We start from the raw sequence: 24297 nt of genomic DNA, 5'->3' as shown, positions 1-24297 counted from the left end.
CTGGACCTATAAAAAGCTGCAGCAGCTGCTGTGTGACTCTCACCTGCCCACCAGGTGTGAGTGACCATCCCACCCCTCACCAGCACACAGAATGGGGAATGCACCAGAAAAATGCAAACTCCAGGCTGGAACAGCAGAGCTGAAATTCAAATAGCCCTTAAAAAGGCTGTAATAGCATAAGGTGGGAACTGGAGTAAAATGGGATATGATTGAAAGACTGAGCTGGAGGAGCCAGAGGATCTGCAAACACCCCTTAATCTTGCAGTCCACCTGCTCTTTTATGTGTGACATTCTACAGTTTCAGTTATTCTTGGAAACACAGTACCAGATTATTGTTTCAATCACGTCTGTTTTTCCTGACTGATACACAGGAAAAGTGTTTCAATTAGATAAGCAGTGCATCACCCAGCAGTGCAGTGCTGCTGCAGTTCATGTAACACCACCTTGGATTTTTGATAGGCTGTGTGTTTGTGAGGTGGTGAAGTGTAAATGCAGTGGAGGATCCCTATGAAATATTCTGTCTTCTTTAATATGTATTAATATAAGCATATTAAATTATGCCAATTGTGACAGATGTTGAACATAACTAGTGGGTGCAGAAGTTGATTTACCATTCTATTCTTTGATATTTTTGAGCAAAAGCCCAGGAGTACAACCTGCATCAGGAAGGCAATGATTCAGACAAACGTGTCCTTGGGGAAATCACATGAGTTTAGGACTTGGTGTCAAACCCAGTTTGACAGATTTAACCCCTAAGAACTATGTAACATTTTATTATTACTTATTTGTAGGTAACTAAGGTGGTTCAATTAGAATTGAGTGCTTCATAAGAGTTTTGTCTTTTGAAGGGGTTGTCTGTGCATTCCAGAAATTGTGTGCACTAGAGAGGAGGCTGAAGAACAGTCAGTAATTGTTATGTCTGATGCAATTCTTTGTGACTGAGCTAAAACATTTTTCCTCTTCATTTTTCTGACAGCTCTCAATGCTATCCCCAGTAAGGCAGATGCCATAGCAGTAACAACTCCTGTATTTGGAGTTCCATAGATGTTGCTTGTTCTTATCCAAAATCTGCACCATGTATCCATAGTGCCAATAATACTCTGAGCTTTCCCAAGCCCCAGGACACTGGCACTGTGCTGAACATCTATCATTATTCCTTTTCTTTTTATTTTCCTGGTGCTGGCTATGTTATCTCCTGCTTCTACCACTTGAGAGCCTCCACCACACTGTGGGTAAGACTCCTCATCCTCCCTGCTGTGTTTTTCTCATTCTGAGTGCCAGGACTCAGGAGGTGGTTTTACACTAGGGATGGACAGAAACATTTAAAATCCCAAAAGACCTGCATGTGGTTAACTACAGTTAACTCATTTGCAGTGTGAAAAACAGGTAATTTATGAAATACCATTCTAGTCAGGTATGTTTTGATTGAAAGTCAAATAACGTCAATCTCTGGTTGGTTGGATGCTGGATTTCCTCTGCTGTAATGAGAATTTAAGGAGGATGCTGCTCACTTTGCAGGCAACAGTGAGATAAGAAGTTGTCCTTGCATTGTTATTGAAAGATTAATTTAATTCAGGAACATACTTAGTGTTCAGGATGTTCACCTGAGTATTGTTTTAAAGCCTTTTCTAGACCACTGGGCTGTTGCTTTAGTATTTTACATAAAATACCAAAAACTTCAAGCCTCAACCTGAAATCAGACCTTACATCTGAATGGCAGGTTGGGGAATGGTCACAGTTAGTGCCATTCAGGTCAGTAACACCTTTGTGTAAAAGTCCTTCAAACTTACCAGGATAAACTAATTTCCTTAAAATCTTGCTTTCTTTGGTTGCTCTGTGAAAGAGCCAAAGCATGTTGTGAGTCAGGAATATCCAGCCCAGCCTCAGAAGGAACTGATACAGTCCAGAGCTCAAGGGAAGCAGCAATTGTCTGAATCACCAGGCTGCAGCAGTGATAAAGTGTCTGTGGCCCTGCTGCCTCCCTGAGCTGGAGTCCTGCAGCTCTTCCTCAGGGAGGGTCAGAATGTGTCACACACCAGTTCCCTGTCTGGGTGGAGGCTCTTTAGGCATGATTTATTTCCATCACACCTTTCATCTTCCCAAGAGGCAGCAGGGGCAGGAAGCCCAAGCATCTCCATGCTGGTTCTTTATCTCAGCTCCAGCCCTTCCCTCAAGGTTGATCCCAGTTCTTGGGTGGCACTTGGATAGTCCTGTTTGTGTTGCTGAGAAGGATCAGAGCCAGCTCACAGATCTCCTCACTTTTTTCCAGGACACTTCTTGTGGAAGATGATGTTATTGGTACATTCTTGCTCCTTCAGTGAACTCTGTCTTTGCTGTGTGTCAGACCCAAAGCTCACAGAACCCAGTGATAGGCTTTGCACTGATCTTATGTGCACTGGACTGAGCTCATTGTGGCTTTTTGCAGGATAACAATTCCCAGTTTCTTATTAGGAAAGTGGAAATCCAGCAAACAAAATGCAGAGCCAGCCTTTATGCTGCTAAGTCTGGAAAAATGAATTGGTCACTTGGAAGCAATTGCAGCAGTGAGACAGGAAATTCTAAGAGTTCTACAGCAACCAACAATGTACTATGGAAAAATAAACATATCCCAGTGGAAAGAGGCATGAGAAATCCCCATTGCATTCAGAGATTTGGAACAAATCTATTTGAAATCAGCTCTAGCAATCAGGAAATCTGCTCAAATACTTTCCTGCTACTGAGCCTCAGACTTACCACCTACATCTTAGCCAGAATTTCCCTCACATGGTCTGGGGATTCATTGTGTTCTTCAGAACTCCAGGTATTATGAGCACAAAATAGTTGCAGGCAGTCCAAACCCATGCAAATAACTTGTCCTCTCTCCAATGTAAAAACTCTTTGGATATTTATATTTCTAGACATATTCTAGACTAAGGCCTGGATCTGTGAGACGTTGATTCCAGAGCCAAAATCTTACAATAGCTTCAGCCAGAAATGAGGCAAAGCCAGATGGTTTCAGTGAGGCACAAATATGCAGCAGGGAGCTTCTGACCTTGCTTGAACCTCCAATGCAGAGCTGGATTACGTGCATGCCCTATGTCAGAGCTGTTCCCAAGCTGCCTGCCAAGATTCCCTGATGGAAGCTGCTGCTCCACTAAAGGACTTGGCAGAAATGTTGTGTGTCTGCAGCTCAGCACCTTTGGTTCATAGTCTGGCATCTTGGCTTTCACCAGGGCTGGAGGTGGATTGGCAATTGCAGCTGTTTAGGCACATGTTCTCCTCTCCATAACCTCTAGCAATGGGAAATGGTAGAGCAGGTGGGGGTGACAGTGTCTTAAATTCCTGCTATATGTGTAAAAATGTGTTCTTTGAATTTAAAACTTCATCAACTAGAAGCAATAGCAAGAGTTTAGATCCACCAGAAATCCGTAAAACCACCTACTTCTTTTAGACTTGGGAATATTTTAGAAATCACCAGCATCAGACCTTCAGCTCTGATTCCTTTCACAAAACATGGAGCTTCTGCAGAAGCTTGACCAATTTTTGTGTGTCTAGCACAGCATTTCACAATTCCCCATTTTTGGCAGTAAGAGAAAACCAGGTGTTACTAAAAATCTCTCAGTTCTACAGTAAAACTAGTAAAAAAGTAAAACACCCTCTTTTTTTTTTTTTTTTTTTTTTACAGCAAAAGCCTGCATCATTGTGCCTTTATTATTATTTATATTTAATATTATTTATGTGGTACCTGGTAGAAATCACCCAGGCTTCCAGCAGCCCTTCCCCAGGCACAGAGGGTGACATTTCCTGGCAGAGCTGTGACACTCAGCTCTGTGCCAGCCCCAGAGCTCTGGATGTGGGTGACAGGTAACAAGGATCACTGTCACTGTGACCTCCAAGCTTTGGGTAGCCAACATCCCGTTGTTTGAAGTCTGGAATTTACACAAAATTTCTCATTTCCTCCTTCCTGTGAGAACAATACATTGTGACAGAGACTAAACGACAGCTTGTTAATGCCTCACTTCATAAACCTTATGTATGGTTTTGTCCACTTAAAGCCAGGCTTTGATGTAGGGTCAGCAGTGGTTTTGTTCAATTTTGCTGGCTTTCAGGACACAAAAATTCTTTTGTGTGTGTTCTGTGTATCTTCTTATTTTGTTTCCTAATGTCTAAATATGTGGATCAATCTTGCCAAACACTGAGATCAGTTTTATACTGAAATTGAGTTCATGCACTGCTGTAAGGTGCTGTAGTCAGCTCAGATTTTAATCCTTTTCTTAAGATAAAAGTTCTGGGTTGAAAACTCTGAATGTACCGTGCCAGAGACCTTCACCTGTGTTCAGTTTCCTTGTTACTTCTCCTGGCTGACAAGGGAGTTTCTAAAAGACTTTTATTAGGGTCTAATAATGGGAGTAGTACTCAGCATAATGTCCTTCATTCAGTGATTTCAGAGAACTTCCCAAAATTTACATTTGTGTTCTGCCTATGGAAGGAAGACTGATTTTTAAATTTGCTATTTAAAATATACATAATTTGAGAAAACATAGATGCAGAAACTAATCCCCATTTATATAAAAATACTGGGAAGATGAACCCAGAGGCTGAGTCCAATTCCTTCACACAGCTTCTCTCCAGTGAATCTGATACACTTTTCAAAAAAATATCCTTCAAGACTCAGCACTTACTGTTATCTCATGTGAAATATCTCAACAGAATGTACAGATGAACACTTTTAACAAGACTTTAAGTCCTCTTCTAAAACTGGAGATACATTGAGAGGGGAAAGAAATATTTATGTGTCAGTATTTAAATACATTCTGTGAAATTTCTAAATAGCTAAACCCACTTAAAAAAAAAAAAAAAAAAAGTCTAATTCAGTCTTAAAGTTCACTGAGCCTAAAAGAAAAGAGCTTGCTGACCCTCAGGTTTTTCATTAGGAATAAGAAACTTTTTATTAATAAAATGTCTGGTGTCTTAGCAAGATGTTATTTTTACCCTGAAAATTATATCCTCTACTTAATTTCTGCAATACATTATTTTCCTGGCAAGGAATTGAATTAGGAAGTAAAATGCTGATGAGAACTTGCCTCTAAAAGGAAGACTCTTGTCCAGTAACAGATTGTGCCCTCAGTAGAGACTTCTGCTCTAGCACATGATCAGGAAAGCTGCCAAACAGGTCCTGTTCAATGTGAGTTTTGAAATGTCAGCTCTCACCTCTGTACATGGATTAAACTAGAACTTGGATACTCCTTAAAGCCCAGAGGTTTTAACCTTAGGTGTAGGTAGGAATTTTACATCATTGCAAAGTGAACAAAGAGGCTGAAGTACCTACACCTGTATTTTCTGGAACATAAAACTGGTCACTCTGCAAGGTGCCATTTCATAATTTATACATTGTATTTTATTTTGCAGATTCTATGGAAAACAGGCATTCTGTAAGTATATATTTTATACAAGCAGTTAAATAGAGTGACATGGGTTGAGATGATTGTGCATCTAGTGAGATGGTGCTCAGGTGTTGGTGTGGTTTATTTGATGCTCAGGACCTTTGCAGGACAGATATGGGGCAATCTCTTTGTATGTATTTCTACAAATCAGGCTTTCAATTCTCTGTTTATTCACTATCTGTGGCTCTTTCCTCCTGGGTTTGTTTTCATCCACTGGTAGAGCAGGTGGGATGACTCCAAGGGCTGGCAGTAACCTGAGACCTTGTAAGAAATTTTGAAGGCAGTTTTTATTGCAGAGTACAAAGCTGGGTCATAGCTGGGTCACAGCTATAGCTGGGTATTGCTCTAGTACCAACCATATATGGAGGATTTCAGCTAAAAATGTGGAGTTTTGTGAAGGTTCTGTAGATGGTGAACAGCTTCATAGTGCTGAGAAGGCAGTGACTATGGATGGAATTTGGAATTGAATGCGAATTTTTTTATTCCATGTAGAATATGGAATTTTTTTAAATGGAACAAATATGTTGAATGAGCTGTTATTCTGCTCTCAGGAGATCTGAGGGGCAGGGAACTCACATTTCAGGAGCACTTTTATGAATGTTAGATATGCTATCAAATCCAACTCAGACTAAGCAAAAAGTTGTTTTTTTCTGCCACCCACTTTGTGACTTTGGGGCTTGTACTTAAAAAGAAAAAAAGGAGAGACTCATAAATAAGAATCACAATAGCACACTCTACGCCAGCTTATGGCATCCATTTGAGTTTTTGAAAGGCTCCATCAGCACTCCCATCCCCATGGGATACACAGGCAGCCCATTGTATTATTTACAGACACTGGGCAGTGCACTGAAGGTCACAGATTGTGCTACAATAAACAGACTCATATTAGCACAGGCCAGGAGAGTTTATACTGTCATTGTCTCTCTTAGTTTAAAGGTTTGTTTTTATTCTTTGCTCTCAGTTTTCTAAAAATATGTTGAGCTGAACCCTCCCCTGGGTTATACCAGACATTCCTTGGAGAGTTATGCAGAAGAAAGTTTGTCCTGGTCCAACACAAAAGAAAAAATGGTCAAGGGTGGTTGTGACAGACATGAGGTGTAAGCTCAGGGAGGAGGTTTTGTCATCTTTTTTTCCACAACCTACATAATTTGTCATGGACATGAAGATGTTTTCTTTTGTTTTCCTGTGGCCAAAAGTGGCTAAAATATCTCTCCATGGAAATACAATAAAAAGTCAGTGAAAATAAACTGACCACCCTGTGCGAATCACTTTCATAATTAATTGGGCTATTACAGCTTGCTGAACCAGACAATCTATGAAGTAATGTCAGGTTCAAGGAAAAAAAGTGTCAGCTTAGGGCAGTGCTTTCTTTGTGTTTCTTTTATTACTCTGGTGTTAGCAGTAGAAGGGTAATAAAAGTAGTTATTCTGTAAAACTAATCTCATTTTCAGAAACACCCCAGAGCAAAGTCAGTTTTATGACACTTGCATCTTGCTTGAGTTTTCCTAGAAGCTGCCTTATTCAGTTCATGTCTGAGACATTGTCCCTTCCTTAGGTATACTGTTCATGTATTAACACAGTAGCTCTTCCTTTTTTAAAATTATTAGTGCTTTAAAGGACATAGCAAAAGAACAGAGCCTTGTCTTCTGCTGATTAAATTCCCACTTCTGTTCACAATAAAGCCTGTGACAAAAGCATCACCTCCCTCTCCAAATAAGTGACCTAAAATTGGACTGGACAGATGAATTTCTTCATGGATTTTTCCATTCCCTCTATTTACCTCCCAACACTTTACAGGCCACACAGATGAACACAGAAGAGGCAGGGAGCTACTAAGGTGCTTTTCATCATAATTTCCTTGCAATTGTTTTTTTTTTTTTCAGTAGTCATTTTTACACATGCCTAGCTGTGATGTATCTCAGAGATTTGGTCCAAATGATGAGTTGTTGATCCTACTCATGAAAAGGAAAATGCTCCTTATAAAGTGATCAAGTGGCTTAAACTTCCTCCCAGCTGTTCAGCTCCTTGATAGCCAAATTAAGTGTTTGGCTCAGAGGTGAAGCTGCATTTGATCTGCTGCTCTCTTGTTGAGAGTGGAGCCCTGCAGGAGCCTGGCTGGTCAGCTGGCATCTGAATCACAGGGAGTGCCAGATGGATCACTTGGCTGCTGTGGCCTGTCAGAAAACTTGTAGAATTCGACTCTGTTTAGGAAGTAATAGATGTTCCAGAAGTGTGAGATAAAGGGGCACAGCAGAGAGGAGTATTTTGCTAAGACCTCTGTTTTCAGGGAGGATACACAGCCTTTTGATTTCAGTAATGGTGGTGGAGACTCATCAGATCCCAATGTTGTTTTAACTCCCTAAATTCCAATAATGTGCCCAGATAAAGACTGTTAGCATTCAGTTCTGCATTGCTCTTTCAGATGCCACAGACAGAACAGAAAACTTCACTGTAGAGAAGGAAGATGTAGCAAATATCTTCATTAGTTGCTAGAGTCCTGCTTTTGTGCATTTGGCCCTAAATAGCTTCTGTCAGAATAAATATAATCCAGCAGGGAAATTTAGGAACTTTGCTTCTTGTTCACTGAGTGACCATCACAAAATTGAGTTCAGGCTTTTAGTAAACACTGTGTACTGACACAGGAGCATTGAGAGTGTTTATATTATGTCAAGAAAGGTGATGCATTAGAGAAATAATCAGTCAAAGTTTGAATTACTTGAACTATATAAAGGCTCAACTGCAGTACAGATTGTGACTGATTTGCAGTCCAGAGTACTTTGAGCCTGAATGTCTTGGGTTTTTAGGTCCAGAACTTTAGGTTTCTTTTAGAAAGGAACCTGAGGTTTTATGTCAGGGGTTGCTTCCCTCCATCTCCTCTGTTTCAGAAACTTGTATCTTAAATGCAATCCATAGGAAGTATTTGCAAAAGAAATGAATTACTTAGAGAGGAACTGGGAGGAGGTTTCCTTCCTGAAATCAGAGCTGGCAATCTTTCTAAGTTATTTAATGGTCCCAGTTTCTGAAAACATATTGAAGGAAATATCTTGACAATGAGATAGCCACTTCGCCAAACACTAATTGGTATTGTGTCAAATTTACCTCAGCAGTATGTTCTGACTTCATATCTCCTCCTCTCCTGCTGCCTCCTAGACGTGTTTGTGTATTTGTTTGTTGGTTCTGTCCGAGGGGTTCAGGAGGACTGGCAGTACATGAGGACATTGTGTACTTTTAGCTGCCTATTTATCTAACCACCATGTGCCCTCTGAGACAGAAACCTGTGCAATTTACATCTCTTTGGAGGAATTTCTAGGTGCTATTCAGCTAGTTTCTCATTTTACTCAGGTGATCCCAAAAATATTTTCTCAGTGGTGAAGGAATTCACGTTGTCAGCTCCAAAGGGGGACCCAGCCTGTGTTTCACTGTGCACAGTAACATGGCACAATAGTTTCAGACAGGAAAAGATGAAGGATGTGTCCAGTTAAAACTGTGGGGGGTGGATTTCAGGCAGTCAGGATATGAAAATCAAGGTGATACTCTGAAATAAACACTGAATTATAAACCAGGAATTCCTCTGACTCATGGGGCAAATCCTTTGGGGGTAAGTCCACAAAAGGAATTAGGCGCCTCGGTGCTGACACACTGAACTGTAGGTTAGAGGCCACCATGTACCCAGAGCAGAAATCTGTTGGAGGGAGACTTAATTTGGCAGCTGATGTCAGGAAAGACTTGACAGTTGTGAATCCCCAGTGGACAGAATTATTTCTGTCATATAATGTGAAAACAATGAAGTTTGGGCTCTCTCTGTGCCCATTCCCTCTGGCTGATGTGGAGGACTGCTCTGTCTGCCCTCTGTGCTTGCAGTGCCAGGATTCAGCCCCTGCTGGGTGCTGGACATGACCCCTGGCACAGCTCCTGCAGTGTCCAGAAGTCAGATGCTGCATTGCTCCCTGTGAGACACCAGTTCTTAGGGAAAGGTTCTCATTCTCTTGGGACTGATGCTGGGGTCTGACTGTGGCAGCTGAACATCTAGTAAATAAGGGATCTGCCTTCCAGGTGTGTTAAGTGCCAGCAGTTCCCTTTAAAGTACTTGTATCAGTAAACACCCACTTACAGATTTGGTGATTAACAGTTTTGGAGTCTGGCCTCTAACTGTTACTCTAAATTTCCCACTGTCATGCTTCTTTTTCTCTCTGATGAAGATAATACCAATGTCTCTCCAGAGAACAGTGAGTATTTATTAGCTCACTGTGGAGAGTTCTAAGGGACATGTTACAGGACAAAGGGTAGGGGCACAGTTACACTCACACGTCGTTTTTTTCTCTTTTGCTTTTTTTTGCCAGCAGAGAATATATGGGCATCCTGATGCTACCTAGAGCAGTCACCTCAAAGATCAGCTGGGAGAAGAAAACAAGCCAAGATGGAAGATGTTGCAAGTATTTCAAAGGCTTTGCAGCAGTTATTTATGAGTTCGCCAGATTCGTCTTTTCAAAGTTTATTTCCTTAGGAGAAACAATAGAGATGTTCCTAAAGCATTTAATGGAAAAAAAATTACGAATAAAAATTCTCATAGGAAAGTGGCTCTAGAAACCACTGACCCAGGTTCTCATCTGTAATTTCTCCCGCTAATGCAATTTTGCCTTTTTTGCCTCCAATTTGTCATGCTCTAAGGGAACAACGGGGGAGCTACAGCTGAGGAAGTACATTTCTACAATGCAGCAACTACTGTGATACCAGTAGGACATAGAAATATCTAAGCTTGCTTTAAACTCGCTAAGTTGGTTATCAGTGCCACCACTGAGGCAGAATAGAGCTCAGCACAGCCATGGATGTACCTGGACAGGATCTTGCAGCTTGTGCTGAGCTCCCTGTGCTGCAGCAGCTGGACTGCTACCAGGCTTGGAGCCAGCTCAGTTATAACCCACAGGGATGTGACACTGCAGGGAGGGCCTGAGGGAAGAGTGAGCTCTGGGCTCCCTAAAAACTTGAATAACTATTCAGAGATTCAGACTTTACCAAGTGCTTCTACCAGAGGCACAAACTGTCTTTATTCTTTTTTCCCCTTTAAAAGTTCTGATGTTTGCTGGTTAATTTGGAGTGTCAAGAAATGATTGTCCATCACAGTTATTTTGGATGATTCTATGATAAGTCTTCACTGAGTGGATATAACACACCCAGGTCAGTGAGTCTGTACTTGAAAATCCTGTTATGTACAATCCTTATTCCTTTGATTTTAGGAGAGATCTGAAGTTGTACATGTGCCCAGTTTGTCCAGTATGGAATTCTATACCTATCCTTTTTCTCTATAGTATGGTAAACCACTAACACAGATCTAGTTTGGACACAGATCTAATCCTGCAGCCCATGTTTATCCCATCTGCATTAGTTTAAAAAAAGAACACAGAACAAAAGAGAAAAAAATACTGCCCACAACCCCTTAACCAGCTGGCCTTGGACATTGCAATTGATCTCTTTTGCTTAATGCAAATTAAATTCCTATAACATCTGGGCCACAGGTAAGAAAGTCCTCATTATAATTAGAAACTAGTGAAAAAGAAGCCATGGGTTTGTATAGATATAATTTCTGCTTTAAGCATTGCATCAAAGGTGCAAAAACATCAAGAAACACAAAAGGGGTTTATATTCTCCACGCCAAATGTTTAAAATTTCAAACTCCAGTACTGATTAATATCTCTAATTTATTTTTCCCTGTGCAAATGTTGTTTGTATCATGAGCCTGTCACAACTGACTGACTTCATAGCTCTCTTCTGTTGACAAATGTTCTCTCAGCATCCCATGAGTGTCCATGCAAATGCGTTAGTATAAGAAATGTGAAAAGGTATTTTAATAAAGAAAACTCTGAATTGAACTTTGCATTGGATCTTGCACCTTCATATTGCAATGAATGCCTGTGAAGTTTCTTTTATTCGTGATGAGCCACAGATCCATTGTATGTATTGGCATTTGGAAGATGCCCCCTCTGCAACACATTCCAGGCTCTTAGATCTGGAGTCAGGAACCAATGTAACAACAGGTAAATGCACTAAATTGCTTTAAGAACTGAGGGGGGAGTGCTTGCATTCACATAAGTCTTTTACTAAGTTACAAAGGTAAAAGTTGCTCTACAAACCCTTCCCAGCTTTTGTCAAAGCTTGGGGAACACTGGGGTTTGGAAAGCTTCAGAACATCATCTGGACATGATGGAGCAGCAGTGGAAGAATTCATTGCTGGTTTTCAGCTTGTCTCTTGTCTGGAGTAATCCTAAATTATTTTGGATTTAATTATCTAATACTAGTTGTTTGCATTATTGAAACGTGTGAACTGTCCATTTCTCAGGGTGCTGTGCACTGCTTTGAGCTCTTCTGTTTTGTCTTGCAGATAACACAAATATTCCAGAGTATGGCACAATAATCAGCAGATGTCACCAGTGAAGACGAGGTAAATGGGCCCATGAGTAAACAACTGCACAAGGAGTTCTGATATGAGCATGTGCCAAACAAACCTCATGATCCTGTTGGAAATATTTGGGGAATAATTGTTACCAAACAAATCAAAACTCAGATTGGAGCTCAATACATTATTGAAAACAACAACAGCAGAAAAGAGATTTCTGTGTTGTCACCAAGTTGAGCTCAGCAAATAGAAAATTAGATATTAATTAAGATGAAATTAATTAATGTATTTAATTAATTAAATTTAAAAAGAAAATTTACTCTTTGAGCAGAATAAAGGGATGGCACATGCCCGGGACCCTTGTGCCATTCTCTGAGCATTCCCCTGCTTCCACTCAGCTCGTTCGGGAAGAGCCTTACCCACCCCCAGCTGGGGTAACTTCGGCGTATTTTTCCTATTGCGGAGCAAAGGCTTTAGAGGTGACACAGAAATGCCTGGATCAAGCCCTTTCCTCTGCATGGTCGCTTTCCTTTTCCATTCGCAGCCAAGGGGCACCGCGAGTTTCCCGGTGTAACGCGAGTTTCCCGGTGTAACGCCAGTTTCCCTGCGTAGCTCCATTTTCCCGGTGTAACGCGAATTTAAGGCGAGTTTAAGGTGAGTTTAAGGCGAATTTAAGGCGAGATTAAGGCGAGTTTTAGGCGAATTTAAGGCGAGTTTAAAGCGAGTTTTAGGCGAGTTTAATGCGAGTTTAAGGCCGGCTCCGCGGGCCCGGGGCCGGTGCGGCGCTGCCCCCTGCTGGGCTGCGGCGGCACTGCAGGCGCAGCTCCGGCCGGCTCTTGCCCTTTCCCACCGAGCAGCAATAAAAGGATAAATAAATATATAAATGGAGCCGGGGGAAGTTTTGTTCCTACAGCGCTCGTCTGCCTCTTCCCGACCTCCGCCGCTGTTAAAGAACAGTGCCTTAAACGCAGTGTAAATCTGCCCACCGTGGCTTCTTCCCCTCTCCCCTGGGGTAGTGAATTGTTCGTGAATGCTGGGGCACTGCTTTCAGCAGTTCCTGATAAACCTCGGCATTAATTTACTTTTCTGCGGCGTTATTCCACCTGCTGCTTTGTGAGCTAGGTTCGGTTCAAATTCTTTGTGCTGCAGTTCATCACTGAGCTGTCTTAAATCCCAGCTTTTGGAGGCAGGGGAGGTGACACTCAAACTGAGTACAGCTCACCTCGTGCAAGGAGAGGGCAGGCACAGGGCAAAGAAACAAAGCTTGAGAAAAACAGAAGCATCAAATGAAAAAAAAAAACCCACCAACTAAACTAGAAACCAAACTGAATGCAATAAAGTGTCAGAACAGATTTTAAATGCTAGTTAATTTTGTTGTTTAGAATTTCAAGGCCTTTCTGAATAGGTGAAAGCAGAATAAACATCACTTCTGCAGTTATTTTGGAGGTAATAAGCAATTTGACATATCTAAGGAATCAGAAAAAGTAGGGCTTATTGCCTTCATATTCAACTGTAAGTAACAAGTGCTCCAATTAGAGAGTTGAGCAGTCATGAGAATGTAGCTTGCATGGGAGGTTTCAGCTAAATGTGAGCATTTATATTTATATTGGTAATTTATTTTCTCACCAGCCACAAACATGCTGAGTGGGAAGTCTAAAAAAATTCTCACCATTGCGGGAAATAATCAGTGTAGTTAAATGTGAAATGTAATAACAAAAGAAATCACAGTTTCCTCGGAGAGAGAGTCACTGCAAGTCTGATGACAAACAGAACAGCAGCATGAAGCTGAAGTGAAAGATTGAGCACAAAGCAAAGGGCAAGGCTGTCACTGCAAAAGCTCTCAGGCTGTGCCCCCATCAGCCTGGATCTGGACTGTGTGGGAAGCTCTAATGGTGATTGTTAGAAATGGAGCTCACACTGTTTGGACCACATTCCCATGGTTAAGAGGAATTCAGATGCAAAAGGTATTGTTTGAGGAGAAATCCACAACTAAACTGTTAGCCGTAGTAAAGATGGATTTTTCCTCTGAAGTGGATAGATTAGCAATATATTTTTGTGTAATCCTGAAAGTGTAAGAGTGGGACATGAAATCAGGGTCTCCTTTGGGACAATGATAAAAAATGTAACAATTTTTCACTGTATGAAAACCAGAAGTGACCAGTGTGACAGTTCCACTGTTCTCTGGTTACTGCCCTGATTCTTCTGTAGTTGTCTTTTTGGTTTAATGTTTTATTCAGGAGATAAAAGGAGGTCTTGGCATGAAGGCTCATTACAGTGAAGAAAGAAAATTAAAAGAAGATGAAAGGAAAGACAGAGGGGAATGAGCAGGTCTGGTGGAGAGAAATCCCCAAGACTGTGGAAGGTTTGGAATAAACAATCCATCAGTCCAGACCTTAATAGCTCCACACTTCATGGTATTGGTGCTGCTCTGGGGAACGTGCTGTGACAGAATCAGCGCTGACATTCCTGGGTGTTTATCATTGTCAGGTGACATTGTCAGGAGAAGAAGAAAATAAATACGTTAACAAGAAGCCCAGTTGCAGGTAATGACACCAGTGCCCCAGGTTTCTGCTGCTCCCAGTGTGTCAGTCCTGGATGGGGATGTGGAGTCCTGAGGCGCCTGTGTGATGCACCATCCTGGGAATGTGTGCTTCAAAAGAAAACATCCTATTACACTGTTATTCAGCTGGCATAATCCAAGCCCTGTTGAGTGCTTGCAGAGGAGCTGTGACTGCTGAAATCACCTGTTTCCACATGGCACTGTCAGCTCTGCGTAGGGAGAGCTTGGCTTTAAATCCTCTGCACTGCCTTGTTTATTCGTTTGTTAACTACACACAGAGCCAAGTCTCCACTGTGACTGACACAATTTCACTTTGAAAACCAATGAGACAGCACTACAAGGGCAGAAGAGTCTTTGCTGAGAACCTGTGTTGCTCAGAGCCCTGAGTGAGTGCTGTCTTCATGGAACTGACCTGAGCCAAACCCCTGAGCTCCCTGGGGCTCTCCCCACCCTCCCAGCCTGTCTCACTGTGGGACCTTCTGGAGTGGTTCAAGCTCCAACCAGCTCTGCCTTGTGTGCTTCCAAGGCACTTTGACCTGTCCCAGGAGCAGAGGGGACAAAGAAGTTGAAAAATATAGAAGAAAGATGAGAGCTTTGTCTTAAGTGGGCTGAATCATGGTGTTACTGGAAGGGGTGAACTTTGCATGCCTGCTTGATAATAGGTTGTGAGAGTGTAATAGGAGAAAAAATTGTCAAGTCTATTAAGATGTGGTCAGAGTATCAGTCAATTAATGAAAATTACAGCCACGCAGGTTATTAAATTAACATGAGCTTGTCAATAGGAAATATAGATTGCTTTTGAATAAGTTTAAATTATTTAAAGCATGATGAAAATCTCGCAGTCTCAAAGCTTAGGTTTGATTTTTACTGTTTGAGGTTTTTTAATATTTTTGTTTCAACTTCATGCTGATTAAAGGAACAGGAGTTTTAAAGAGCATTCTTATTAGGAATGCTGAGAGCTGCAGTAGCTGTTAGGAGGCAGAAGCTCTGAGGTGGCTGGAGGTGAGCTGTGATTCTGCAGTGTGATCCATGGCAGAGCTGGAAACACAGAATGCCAAGGGTGTCTGAATGCAGTCCTTGCACACAAAGTGATGGATCACATTTTCTAGGCACTTCCTCAGGGCTGCAAGAACCACTCTGCATGAACTTACAGCACACATTGGCACTGTTGAAAAACTGGTTCCACCTGTGAATGCTGAGTCTGAAACAGCCTCTGGATGATCTGTCCACCCTGGCTGCGAGTCAGAGACCTTCAGGCAGGAGAGAGGGGAAATTTGCAGCCCTCTGAAGAGAGATTCACATTCCTGCCAGGAGCTCAGGGCCCAGTGATCTCTGCAGAAGGATGGTATGTTCAGCGTGACTGAAGGTATTAGCTGGCTCAGCCCTGGAGCCTCAGAACATCGTGTACACTGCAGAAATCCAGTTTAGTCATGGCTGGAGGGAGGTAAGGGCTGGTCTGTTAGAAACAGCCTGACACACACCTGTGCTTTGTCAAACAAGAAACATAGAAAGGAGTGTCTTTAACTATCATTTCCTTTTCCTTTTTTTTTTTTTTTTTTCTTGAAGCTGATCTTTTCCCACTGAGTTGCTTCCTCTCTGACTGTTCCAGAATGAATCACACAGCCCTACATGTCTATCTGTATTCCCAAGGGGACTGTGGAAAGCAAACCTGTCTAATGTGCCCTGCAAGGAGAAAATGATAATTGATGCTTTTTAATTACAATGTTCCTGCATTATGGTCTAGTTTTTCAGCTTATAATCATTAACAGCATAATAAAGACTTTAGAAAATTGTTGCCTTTTCCTCTTTTGTAGCATATGTAGGTCAGATTTTCATGTGTAAGAGTTATTATCTCTGACACACTAATGAGTGCACTGACTGCTGACAAAGGTCACATCTGTGTTTTCTTCGTTGCATACAAACATGGAGAGGGCTGTGTGCTCCTCATTGCTGTGTCTTCTAGAGTCATCCCACTGGTCCAAAATCACTTGGTGATTTTCACAAAGCACAAATCACAAAGCTGCTCTACCCCTGCTTTGTACTTCTGTCAGTGAAAGATGAGGCTGAGGGCAGAGGAGTGTCAGCATCATCATGTCCCCAGCACATGTCCCCTTCATGCTTTTCAAGCTCTGTGCACTTGCAGTCAAAGGGATGAAGTTGCTGCCTTTCCATGAGGAGATGAATGGAGCTTTTATGTCCTGTCTTTGACCGAGACACTTAAAAGGTTTTGTGCCCAGCAGATTGTTTCTAATAGCAGGGAAAATTGATCACTCAGGTACTCTGATGCAGCTCTTTTATTTACAAAGAAAGTACAAAATTCTGTTTCCTCTAAAATCATAGGAATCAGACAATATTCTTTCTCTGCATGCAATTTCAAACCTTTTAGCCAGCACTTATCCAGAAGCACTTTTTTATTCTCAAGGTCATTCTTGTAGGTTTCATCTGGTTCTACCTGGTTTGGAGAGAAGGCTGCTCCTGTAGGAGCTGGGAGCTCCCTGTCACCCCAAGCACTGTCCTCCTCCCTGCATCTTCCAAGCCTATGTTTTCCAGCTGGCAGAAACCTTGAATGCACCAGCTTCTCCTCCAGATTTGCCCTTTTGCCCTCTTAGGGTGGCTGTTCCTCTTTCAGCTGCCTGCTCATGTATGAGAAGTTGGTTATTTCTTATGCAAAAGAATATCCAGTGAAAGGCAATATTAAACCTCTTTGGGTCTCATCAGCTTTTGCCTGAACTCTGTGTCAACTGGGGTTACACACTCAGGGTGTGGCATTGTGCTGATGAAGAGTAAGACCTTTGCACACTTACTGTCAGTGACAAGGAGCACAAATAAGTGATGGCATTGGGGCAAGATGAGGTTCTCACTGCCCAAGGGTTTTTATTCCATATTCCACTTCTGACTAGAGAGAAATACCCCTTTGACCAATGAGCAGGGTGCATTGTAATACCCATTTGAATTTCTCTGCATTCCTTGCCCTGTTTATCATATTTAACCTTGGATTTATTTGTTGAGAACTGCTCAGAGTCTTGTTTAACAGAGGAAGAAACCGGAAGAAAGCCTGGACATAGTGTGTTTTCTTGCAATATTGCCCTGGACAGTTTCCAATCTGTTAATGGATGAAAACTGACATCTAAACCATCCCCAGGGGAGGTTCAAGATCCATCTGACTTGAGTAAGAGGTTCCTAAATAGCTGTAACAAACCCATACTTCAAAAGAAATAAATTTTGCTATTTTTAAAACATGCAGGTTTTGGAAGGCTTTGAATATCAAGATTAATTCTCTGTCTAAATTCAGTGGAAGGCAGCACTGACTGGTGAGTCTCACTCAAATCTGGAAGGTTTTAATGTTGTCTGGAATCTGGATTTGATGTTCTAAAAGCTTAGACATGTTTAGTTTACTTTTTATTCTAGCACAGACTGCATGTACATATCAAATTTTTAGTATATCTTATTGGATTTATGTGGAAAACATACTACATTATCCATCAGCATTTGAAATTTTGACTCAGGAATTCTTCCTGGATAGATTACTGAGCAATATTTAATTGAAAGATTTAATGGCACTCTGAGAAAACCCCAAGGTGACATGAAGCCAGATGCTGTCCTGCTCAGTGTGATGCTGTTTGCAGAAAATGGCAATAGGGGATGGCTGCTGGAGGTCAGTGTTTTATCCCTCTTTTGTAACTAAGAGTTCACTTCATGCTGCCATTTCTGCTGCCATTTCAGCAGGTATACATTCAGCTCTGGGTCGGGTGTTAATGCTCTCAGAACAAAGACATCTAAGCAAGATGTGGCTATTTTTATGATAGTGATGTTTTGATCTCATGCCAGCACAATCGAGGAACAATTCCCATTAAGTCTATTGATGTGAGTCTTTCCTTGAAGGGGACACTCAGGAAACTTGATCTTAATTATATTTTAAAGCAGATTAGTTAAATTCTATTAAGACCTATGCAGATATTCATATTCAGAATTAAGTAGCATTAATCTGATTTAGTGTACTTTACTTGGAAAATGAAGAAAGCTAAATCAAATGAAGGCCACTTTAACTCTGAGTAACAAAACTCACTGGTGTAACTCTCAGGTCAGGGGTGTTATTAATTCAGATTAATTTTTCTGACTTTCCCTCTGAAGACAAGGGGCAATAAAATCACTAGAGATGGACTGACCGTATGTTCTCCTTCTGCCCCCAAAAAACATTATGGACCTCCTGACAGTTGGTTTGGACTTGTGGATCTAAAGGCTGCTGTTCATTTCTAGTCTATAGTCAATGCTCTTTTCCCTTAACTAAACATTTAAATTAGGCCCAGCAGTGTGGAACTATAGTATCTGTCCAGGCAGGAGCAGGAGGGTGCTGCTGCCTGGTGTTAATGCTCCTGTGTATGTGGAAAACTTGCAGTGTATGTGCCTGATTTAAATACGTATCTTCAGCTGTTCTGTAATGTCAGAACTAAATTTACTTGTAGATTTAAAATAGGTGAATGATTTGGTAGCTGAAAGGTCAGGACTCACTGTTTATTTTGTGCTTTGCTTTTCCTGATTACCAGAAAATTGTCTGTAGCATTTGATATTATTGCCAAGGACTTGTGGTGCAGTACCTGTACAGACAAACTGCAGCCTTATTGCCACTGTATCCCTCAACCTTAGCCCAGCTTTGGATTTTGCCACAGTTGCACTCTGGAGTGCTCCAGCACTCAGCCACAATATCCTACCTCACCAAGGTCCCTGCGGAGGGAGGGGTATTGACTTCTCCACCATGTGCAGATCAGATTTCAGGCTTTTAGAGTTTTGTACATTTGCCAGGTACACTGAAATACAGATACCAGCTCATACAACCTTGCAGTGACTTTGGCAGCAGGCACATGGCTGTTCAGGGTGGCCCAGGGACTTGCCCCTTCCCCAGTGATGGGTGGCATCACTGCATGTGTGCTCTGGCCATTTCCCCAGCTGGGGTTCAGTGTCAGAGAGAGACAAACCCGTGTGAGAACCATTCAGGATGTTCTGCAGATCTCAGAGAAACCAATGCAAATTCCCAGCACTGAAACTGCCTGAGCCAGGCTGCCTAACAAAGCACCTTCCCCAGGAACAGCTCTGCCTCTGGGTGTCACCTTGGCAGCACCACAACACCTGGACAGGCTCTGCCTCTGCTGCCCTTGCTTTAGCCAGTCCTGAGAATCCACCTGAGCTCCTGGCAGCCACCAGAGGCTGTGCTGGACAGGGGTGCAAGTTGGAATCTCCTCTGGCTCTGGAAATGTGCCTTCTCTGAGTGAAAGGACTTGACGTGAGAAGTTGCAAAGAGCTGTTTCTCCACAGATACCTGGCAGCCTAAAAGGCTTAAAAAAATTAAAAAAAAAAAAAAAGAGAGAGAGAGAGAGGGAAATAGGAAGATCACAAGGGCAAACAAGAACTAAATTCCTGTAATTTTTAATGTTTTTCTCCACCATTCTTTTGGATATTTTGTTTTACAACTGGATTTGAGACCAGCCTGCTTTCATAATTGAGGAGTTATGTGTACTCTGGTCTAGCTGACAAGGTGATGATTAGTCAAAGGTTGGACTAGATAATGTTGGATGTCTTTTCCAACCTTAATTATCCTGTGATTCTGTGATCTAGCCTCAGCTCAGCTTTAAAAATGAAGCAGCAATAAAAAGCCCTAAACCCCAGAATAATGTGCTTTAGCACAGGAAGCAACATGAGCTCAGGATTTCTGCAGTCCCCAGTGGGATTTCAGAAACAGAGAAGCAGAGCTGGAGCCAGGCTTGGGGAGCTGTCTGGGGAGGGTTATGACCAGGCTGTGCCCCTTTGTGCCAGCAAGGAGCCTGGCCCAGGGACTGGGACCAGTTTGGGGAGGAGTGATGGGGTGGAGAACATGATGGGCAATTTTTAAATTAGACAATTCAGACCCAAAGAAGCAGTGAAGCCACTGGCAGAGAGAGAATTTGGGGGGTGCTGAGAAGACTCTCACTGAGGTGTCTGACAAGCAGAAGATGGGCCCACAGGTGCTGTGGAAGGAATGTGGCTTTCAGGAAGCTCATACTCCCCTCCATAGCCACAGAGCCAGCTGAAGCACTGGGAAGCCCCAGCATTGGCAGTCCTTGCTGGGCTCTGCACACACTGCTGGGCTGGAGCCTTGTTTGGGCTTTTTCCACACTAAGCCTCTTTCCATTGCATTTAATGTTGCACTGGTAACAACCAAACAAACCAAAAGTAAAGCTGTTCTCTCACACACAAACCCATGTTTGCCAAGATTCACACGTTCAGGCTCAGCTGCTGCCTCATTCCTTTTAAAGCTTCTCAGCATAAAATTGCAAGCAGGGCTGTCCTGCAGCTCTTGGGTCTTCCCCAGGATATGAGAGCAATGGGATTTGTGAAAACCATGTAGAACCCTAAAGCTCATGTAATGTTCTTTTCTCACAAAAGTAGAGGCTTTAAACTGCCCTGAGCTGTGAAATTCTGAGGGGGGCATTATAAAGAAATTATCTGAGCTTCACAGCAGCTCTGGGGGAGAAATATTATCTATTATTTTACAGCTTGCTCAAGCACTGCTTTTAAAGGCATTTAAATGTCTTCCTCACATATTCCAAAATATTAAAGTAATTATTTTCAAAAGCAGCTCCTGACTGTAGATACCTGTTTCTAGACCCTGCAGGCTGCCATTTCTCACAATGACTGTATATTTAGACATGGGATACTGAAATATTAAAAATAAATAAGCATTAATTCATACTCTTGTTTTTTTGTAGGAAAGGTGGAAGGTAAATAATTCAACAAAAGGATTTTCTCTTACAGCACTGAGTGATTCAAATATTCTGAGATTTTTCTTGTCCCCCTCTTCTACCTGACTGGGACTTGCCTTTAGAAAGGATTCCCAAGAAGCCCAGAGCATGGTACCCTGCTCAGATACAGCTTGTGCCCAGTTTTTCCCAGTGGCTGCCTGCAGCCTTTGCTCAGCACATACCATGCTATGGAAGAAGCCTCTGCTGAGGACCTAACTCCAGGAGCACAAATATTTATCTTGAGGTCAGGAGTTTTAGTCCATGTGTCACCTAAGTTACATGCAAAGAGAGGGCAGAAAAAACTTCAGATACTCCAGTGAGTTGATAGTTTAACACAGCCAAAATCAACCCCTCAGCCACAGTTTCAGCCATAGGCTCTGTTCATGCAGGGAAAACTTGTTGTTAAGGAAACAACCATTATCTTATCTCCAGACTCTGGAAACATTAACATTGGCTTTGTATGAGGATTCAAAGGTCTTCTATGTACAAGGGCAGCCATGAACAGAACCGTGTCCTAGATGAATACATCTGTACCTGTTTTCAAACAGAATGTTGTCTTTTTCATTAAAAAAATTGAGACTAAGTTGAGGTGCTGTTGTGATGCTCACACAATGCAGTCTTTTACTGGGTTCCTTCAGTTCCTTCAGCTGCAAGCCTTAAGACTGGATGAGTTTAGTGCTTGAACATCCAACAGCTTGAAGGCTCTAACCATCCATTTGGTGAGCTCAGGCCATTCCTCACTGAAGCAGTTTTTGGCAGGTGCTGGCTGCTCTCAGTAACTCTGGTTTTCCATTACATGCAGGAATCCTGCTTTTAAAAACAGAACTTAAAGATGCCTGTGAATAATTCACTTCCACAAACACTGAACTGTTGCTGCCATGTAATGAGAGGAGTCTGAATGCTACCTGCACCTAGTTCTGACCTAGACTGCAACCCCTACTTGTACCATATGTGTAATACCTGGTACAGCAACATCCCATCAGCACAGCTACAGCTGCAGGTAACACAGGAAACGGTTCAAAAATTAATAATTTATACTTAACTCTTTGCAATGGCTAGTTTGGAGAAATTTGAATTCTGCTCACATATCCCATTAAATATTGGTTAGTAAATAAATTTAGTCCCATCACCTCATTAAGTATCACACATTTAAAGGCCAATATGAAATAGAGTCTGAAAGACCTTGCAGGATTCTTTATGTTTTAATTCGAACTGAAATTATTAAAGAGAATATAATTGGCACAGCCAAATTAACCCAAGGGTTCAGTAAAGAAACCTGGGCCAGCACCAGTCTGACCCAGTGTAATGCTGTAATGTCATCATTAACTGCCTTCACAAGCAACAGCAATCAAGTAAAGGCTAAAAGCATAGAAAGGCTGTAATTTATTGCATAAGACCATTATTGAGAAAACAACCTTTTGACACAGACAATTATTTTATTTTCCCTGTGTGCTGCAACTTGGGAAATATGAAGGGTAAACAAAATGACCTCTGTCAGGGCACATTTCCTGGGATAAGTGCCTACTCGGTTAGGGAGCCGATAATTCCTGGTGATTTCTGAAATGTTTAGATAGCAAGCAGCTTCTCTGTGGTACTAACCATGCTTTCTGCCGCAGCCGCTCCCTCAGGATGCAGCGGCGAGCCCTGCACTGAGCCTGTGACACCAACCGCACCGAGCGCCGCGCTCCGGGAACCGGCGGGATATCGGGGCGGCCCGCACGGGGCCGGAGGCTCGGCACGGCCGGAACCGGCAGCGGCTGGAACCGGCAGCGGCCGCGGGCCCGAGCGGCTCCTCGCCCCGGGGCCGTTCCGAGCGCCACCACCACCGGCCGCTGCAACACCGGCTGCGCCCGGGGCACGGACAGGGCCGCTCCAGCCGCCGGGACTCCCCCAGTCCCTGCCCCTTTCCCCGGCGCCAGCCCCGGCCCCGGCCCTGCCCGCCCCGCTCCGGCCCGCCCCGTTCCGCCCCTCGGGCCGGCGCTGCGGCGGCTCGGGCAGGCCCGTCCCCCCGCGGGGCCCGGATTGGCGGCGCCGCCGCCTCCCCGCTGCTGCCGCTGCCCGGCGCGGGCAGGAGCGGGCAGTGCCATGAGCCGCGGCTGAGGTGAGGGGCAGAGGCAGGGGCAGGGGCAGTGCCGGGAGCCGCGGCTGAGGTGAGGACTCGGGGCAGCGCCGGGAGCTGAGCGGGCCGGGCAGTGCCGGGAGCCGCGGCTGAGCCGAGGGGCCGGGCAGCGCCGTGAGGGCGGCCGGCGGCCCCGCGCCGGCAGTGCCGCCGGTCCCCGCGGGCTGCGGGCAGGGAGGAGCGCCGGGCCGAGGGCGGCGGTCGGGCCGGGCCGCGGGCGGCTCTCGGGGCCGGGCAGGGCCGGGGGCAGCCGGGAGCCCGCGGGGAGCGGGGCCGGGCCGGGCCGGAGCGGGATGGAGCCGCTGCCGCTCGGCGCGGGAGCGGAGCGGGGTTTGCCGAGCCGGGCGTGCAGCTGGGCAGGAGCTGCCCGAGTGCGAGCGACACCTTAAAAACAGAGGAGGCGGCAGCGGTGGCTTCTGCTGGAACCGGGGGAAATTTTTTCGGTTGGCTTTTACCACCAAAGGCGAGAGGTTTCCTGTCTACTGAAATTGTTTCCTCTCTCTTGCCCTAGCTGTCGGCTCCTTGGTTTCTGCTTAATTTTCAGTGTCATCTGTGTTATCTTTATTGCCGTTCAGGGGCTAAACCTGTGTACTGTGTCTCTTCAGCGTGTGTTAAAGTTCCTTCTAAATGTTTGTGCTCAACTTCTTGGTGATTTGTATCTGTCGGGAAATGTCTTTAGGAACTCCTCACCAATAATTTTGGGAAATGAAGTACACAGCGGAGGTTAATTTAAACTTTCGTATGCAACTTAAGTATTATAACCATAAGATATATTAGCGTTAGTCTTCAGTGCTGTGAGATTATCTTTTGTTAAGATGCTTTGTCATACTCCTCTTTCAAGATGATATTGCCTGTGTAACTCAGGAAAAATAAGGCATGCTCACATTTCAAGAGTGTATCTTTTTACAAGAAAATGTTGTATTTTTAGCGCTAAAATAACTTAATATTCCTAAATTGAATAAAATTCAGGCAGTATGAGTACCCTGTTTTCATTTTCTTGGAACTGAAAATGTGCTAAATGAGAGGTCAAA

The 24297-nt window shown here is 43.4% G+C and overlaps 3 protein-coding genes across 18 annotated transcripts in view; 2 read left to right on the top strand and 1 right to left on the bottom strand.

Annotated features, from left to right (window-relative positions):
• PECAM1 (platelet and endothelial cell adhesion molecule 1) overlaps positions 1 to 11290 on the top strand; it is a 30626-nt gene extending 19336 nt beyond the window's left edge. For 2 of the 8 annotated variants that reach the window (XM_079323860.1, XM_079323856.1), the window contains 2 exons: positions 5389 to 5411; positions 9767 to 11290. In XM_079323860.1, the coding sequence (XP_079179986.1) occupies positions 5389 to 5411; positions 9767 to 9796 (53 nt within the window). In that variant the 3' untranslated portion in view covers positions 9797 to 11290. Of the gene's footprint in view, positions 1 to 5388; positions 5412 to 9763 lie in introns of all 8 variants that reach the window. The other 6 variants (XM_079323859.1, XM_079323855.1, XM_079323858.1 and 3 more) reach the window with 3 other exon arrangements.
• A 35-nt stretch (positions 11291 to 11325) lies between these two features.
• Positions 11326 to 24297, top strand: part of TEX2 (testis expressed 2) — a 56388-nt gene continuing 43416 nt past the window's right edge. The window contains exons 1-2 of one of the 7 annotated variants that reach the window (XM_079323848.1): positions 11326 to 11455; positions 11800 to 11859. The gene's annotated coding sequence lies outside the window, so the exon portion shown is untranslated. Of the gene's footprint in view, positions 11860 to 23097; positions 23298 to 24297 lie in introns of those variants that run through there. The other 6 variants (XM_079323847.1, XM_079323851.1, XM_079323846.1 and 3 more) reach the window with 6 other exon arrangements.
• Positions 18854 to 23234, bottom strand: LOC306810851 (uncharacterized protein; the record flags this gene model as incomplete). Of its 3 annotated transcripts, XR_013776562.1 has the most annotated exons (3): positions 18854 to 19704; positions 21756 to 21954; positions 22747 to 23234. XR_013776562.1 is itself a non-coding variant. In XM_079323863.1 (2 exons), 2 exons carry the CDS (start codon positions 23232 to 23234, stop codon positions 19530 to 19532), a joined length of 663 nt encoding a protein of 220 aa, XP_079179989.1. In that variant the 3' UTR covers positions 18854 to 19529. The 3 variants fall into 3 exon arrangements, 2 of the variants coding, with proteins under 2 accessions (XP_079179989.1, XP_079179990.1); XM_079323863.1 differs by lacking the exon at positions 21756 to 21954; XM_079323864.1 differs by lacking the exon at positions 18854 to 19704 and having other exon boundaries at positions 19713 to 21954.

This window comes from Erithacus rubecula (assembly GCF_903797595.1).
Source record: "Erithacus rubecula genome assembly, chromosome: 20".
In the NCBI taxonomy this organism is placed as follows: domain Eukaryota; kingdom Metazoa; phylum Chordata; class Aves; order Passeriformes; family Muscicapidae; genus Erithacus; species Erithacus rubecula.
The sequence above is the reverse complement of the archived record's forward strand: the minus strand, read 5'-3'. Positions and strand labels throughout refer to the sequence as shown.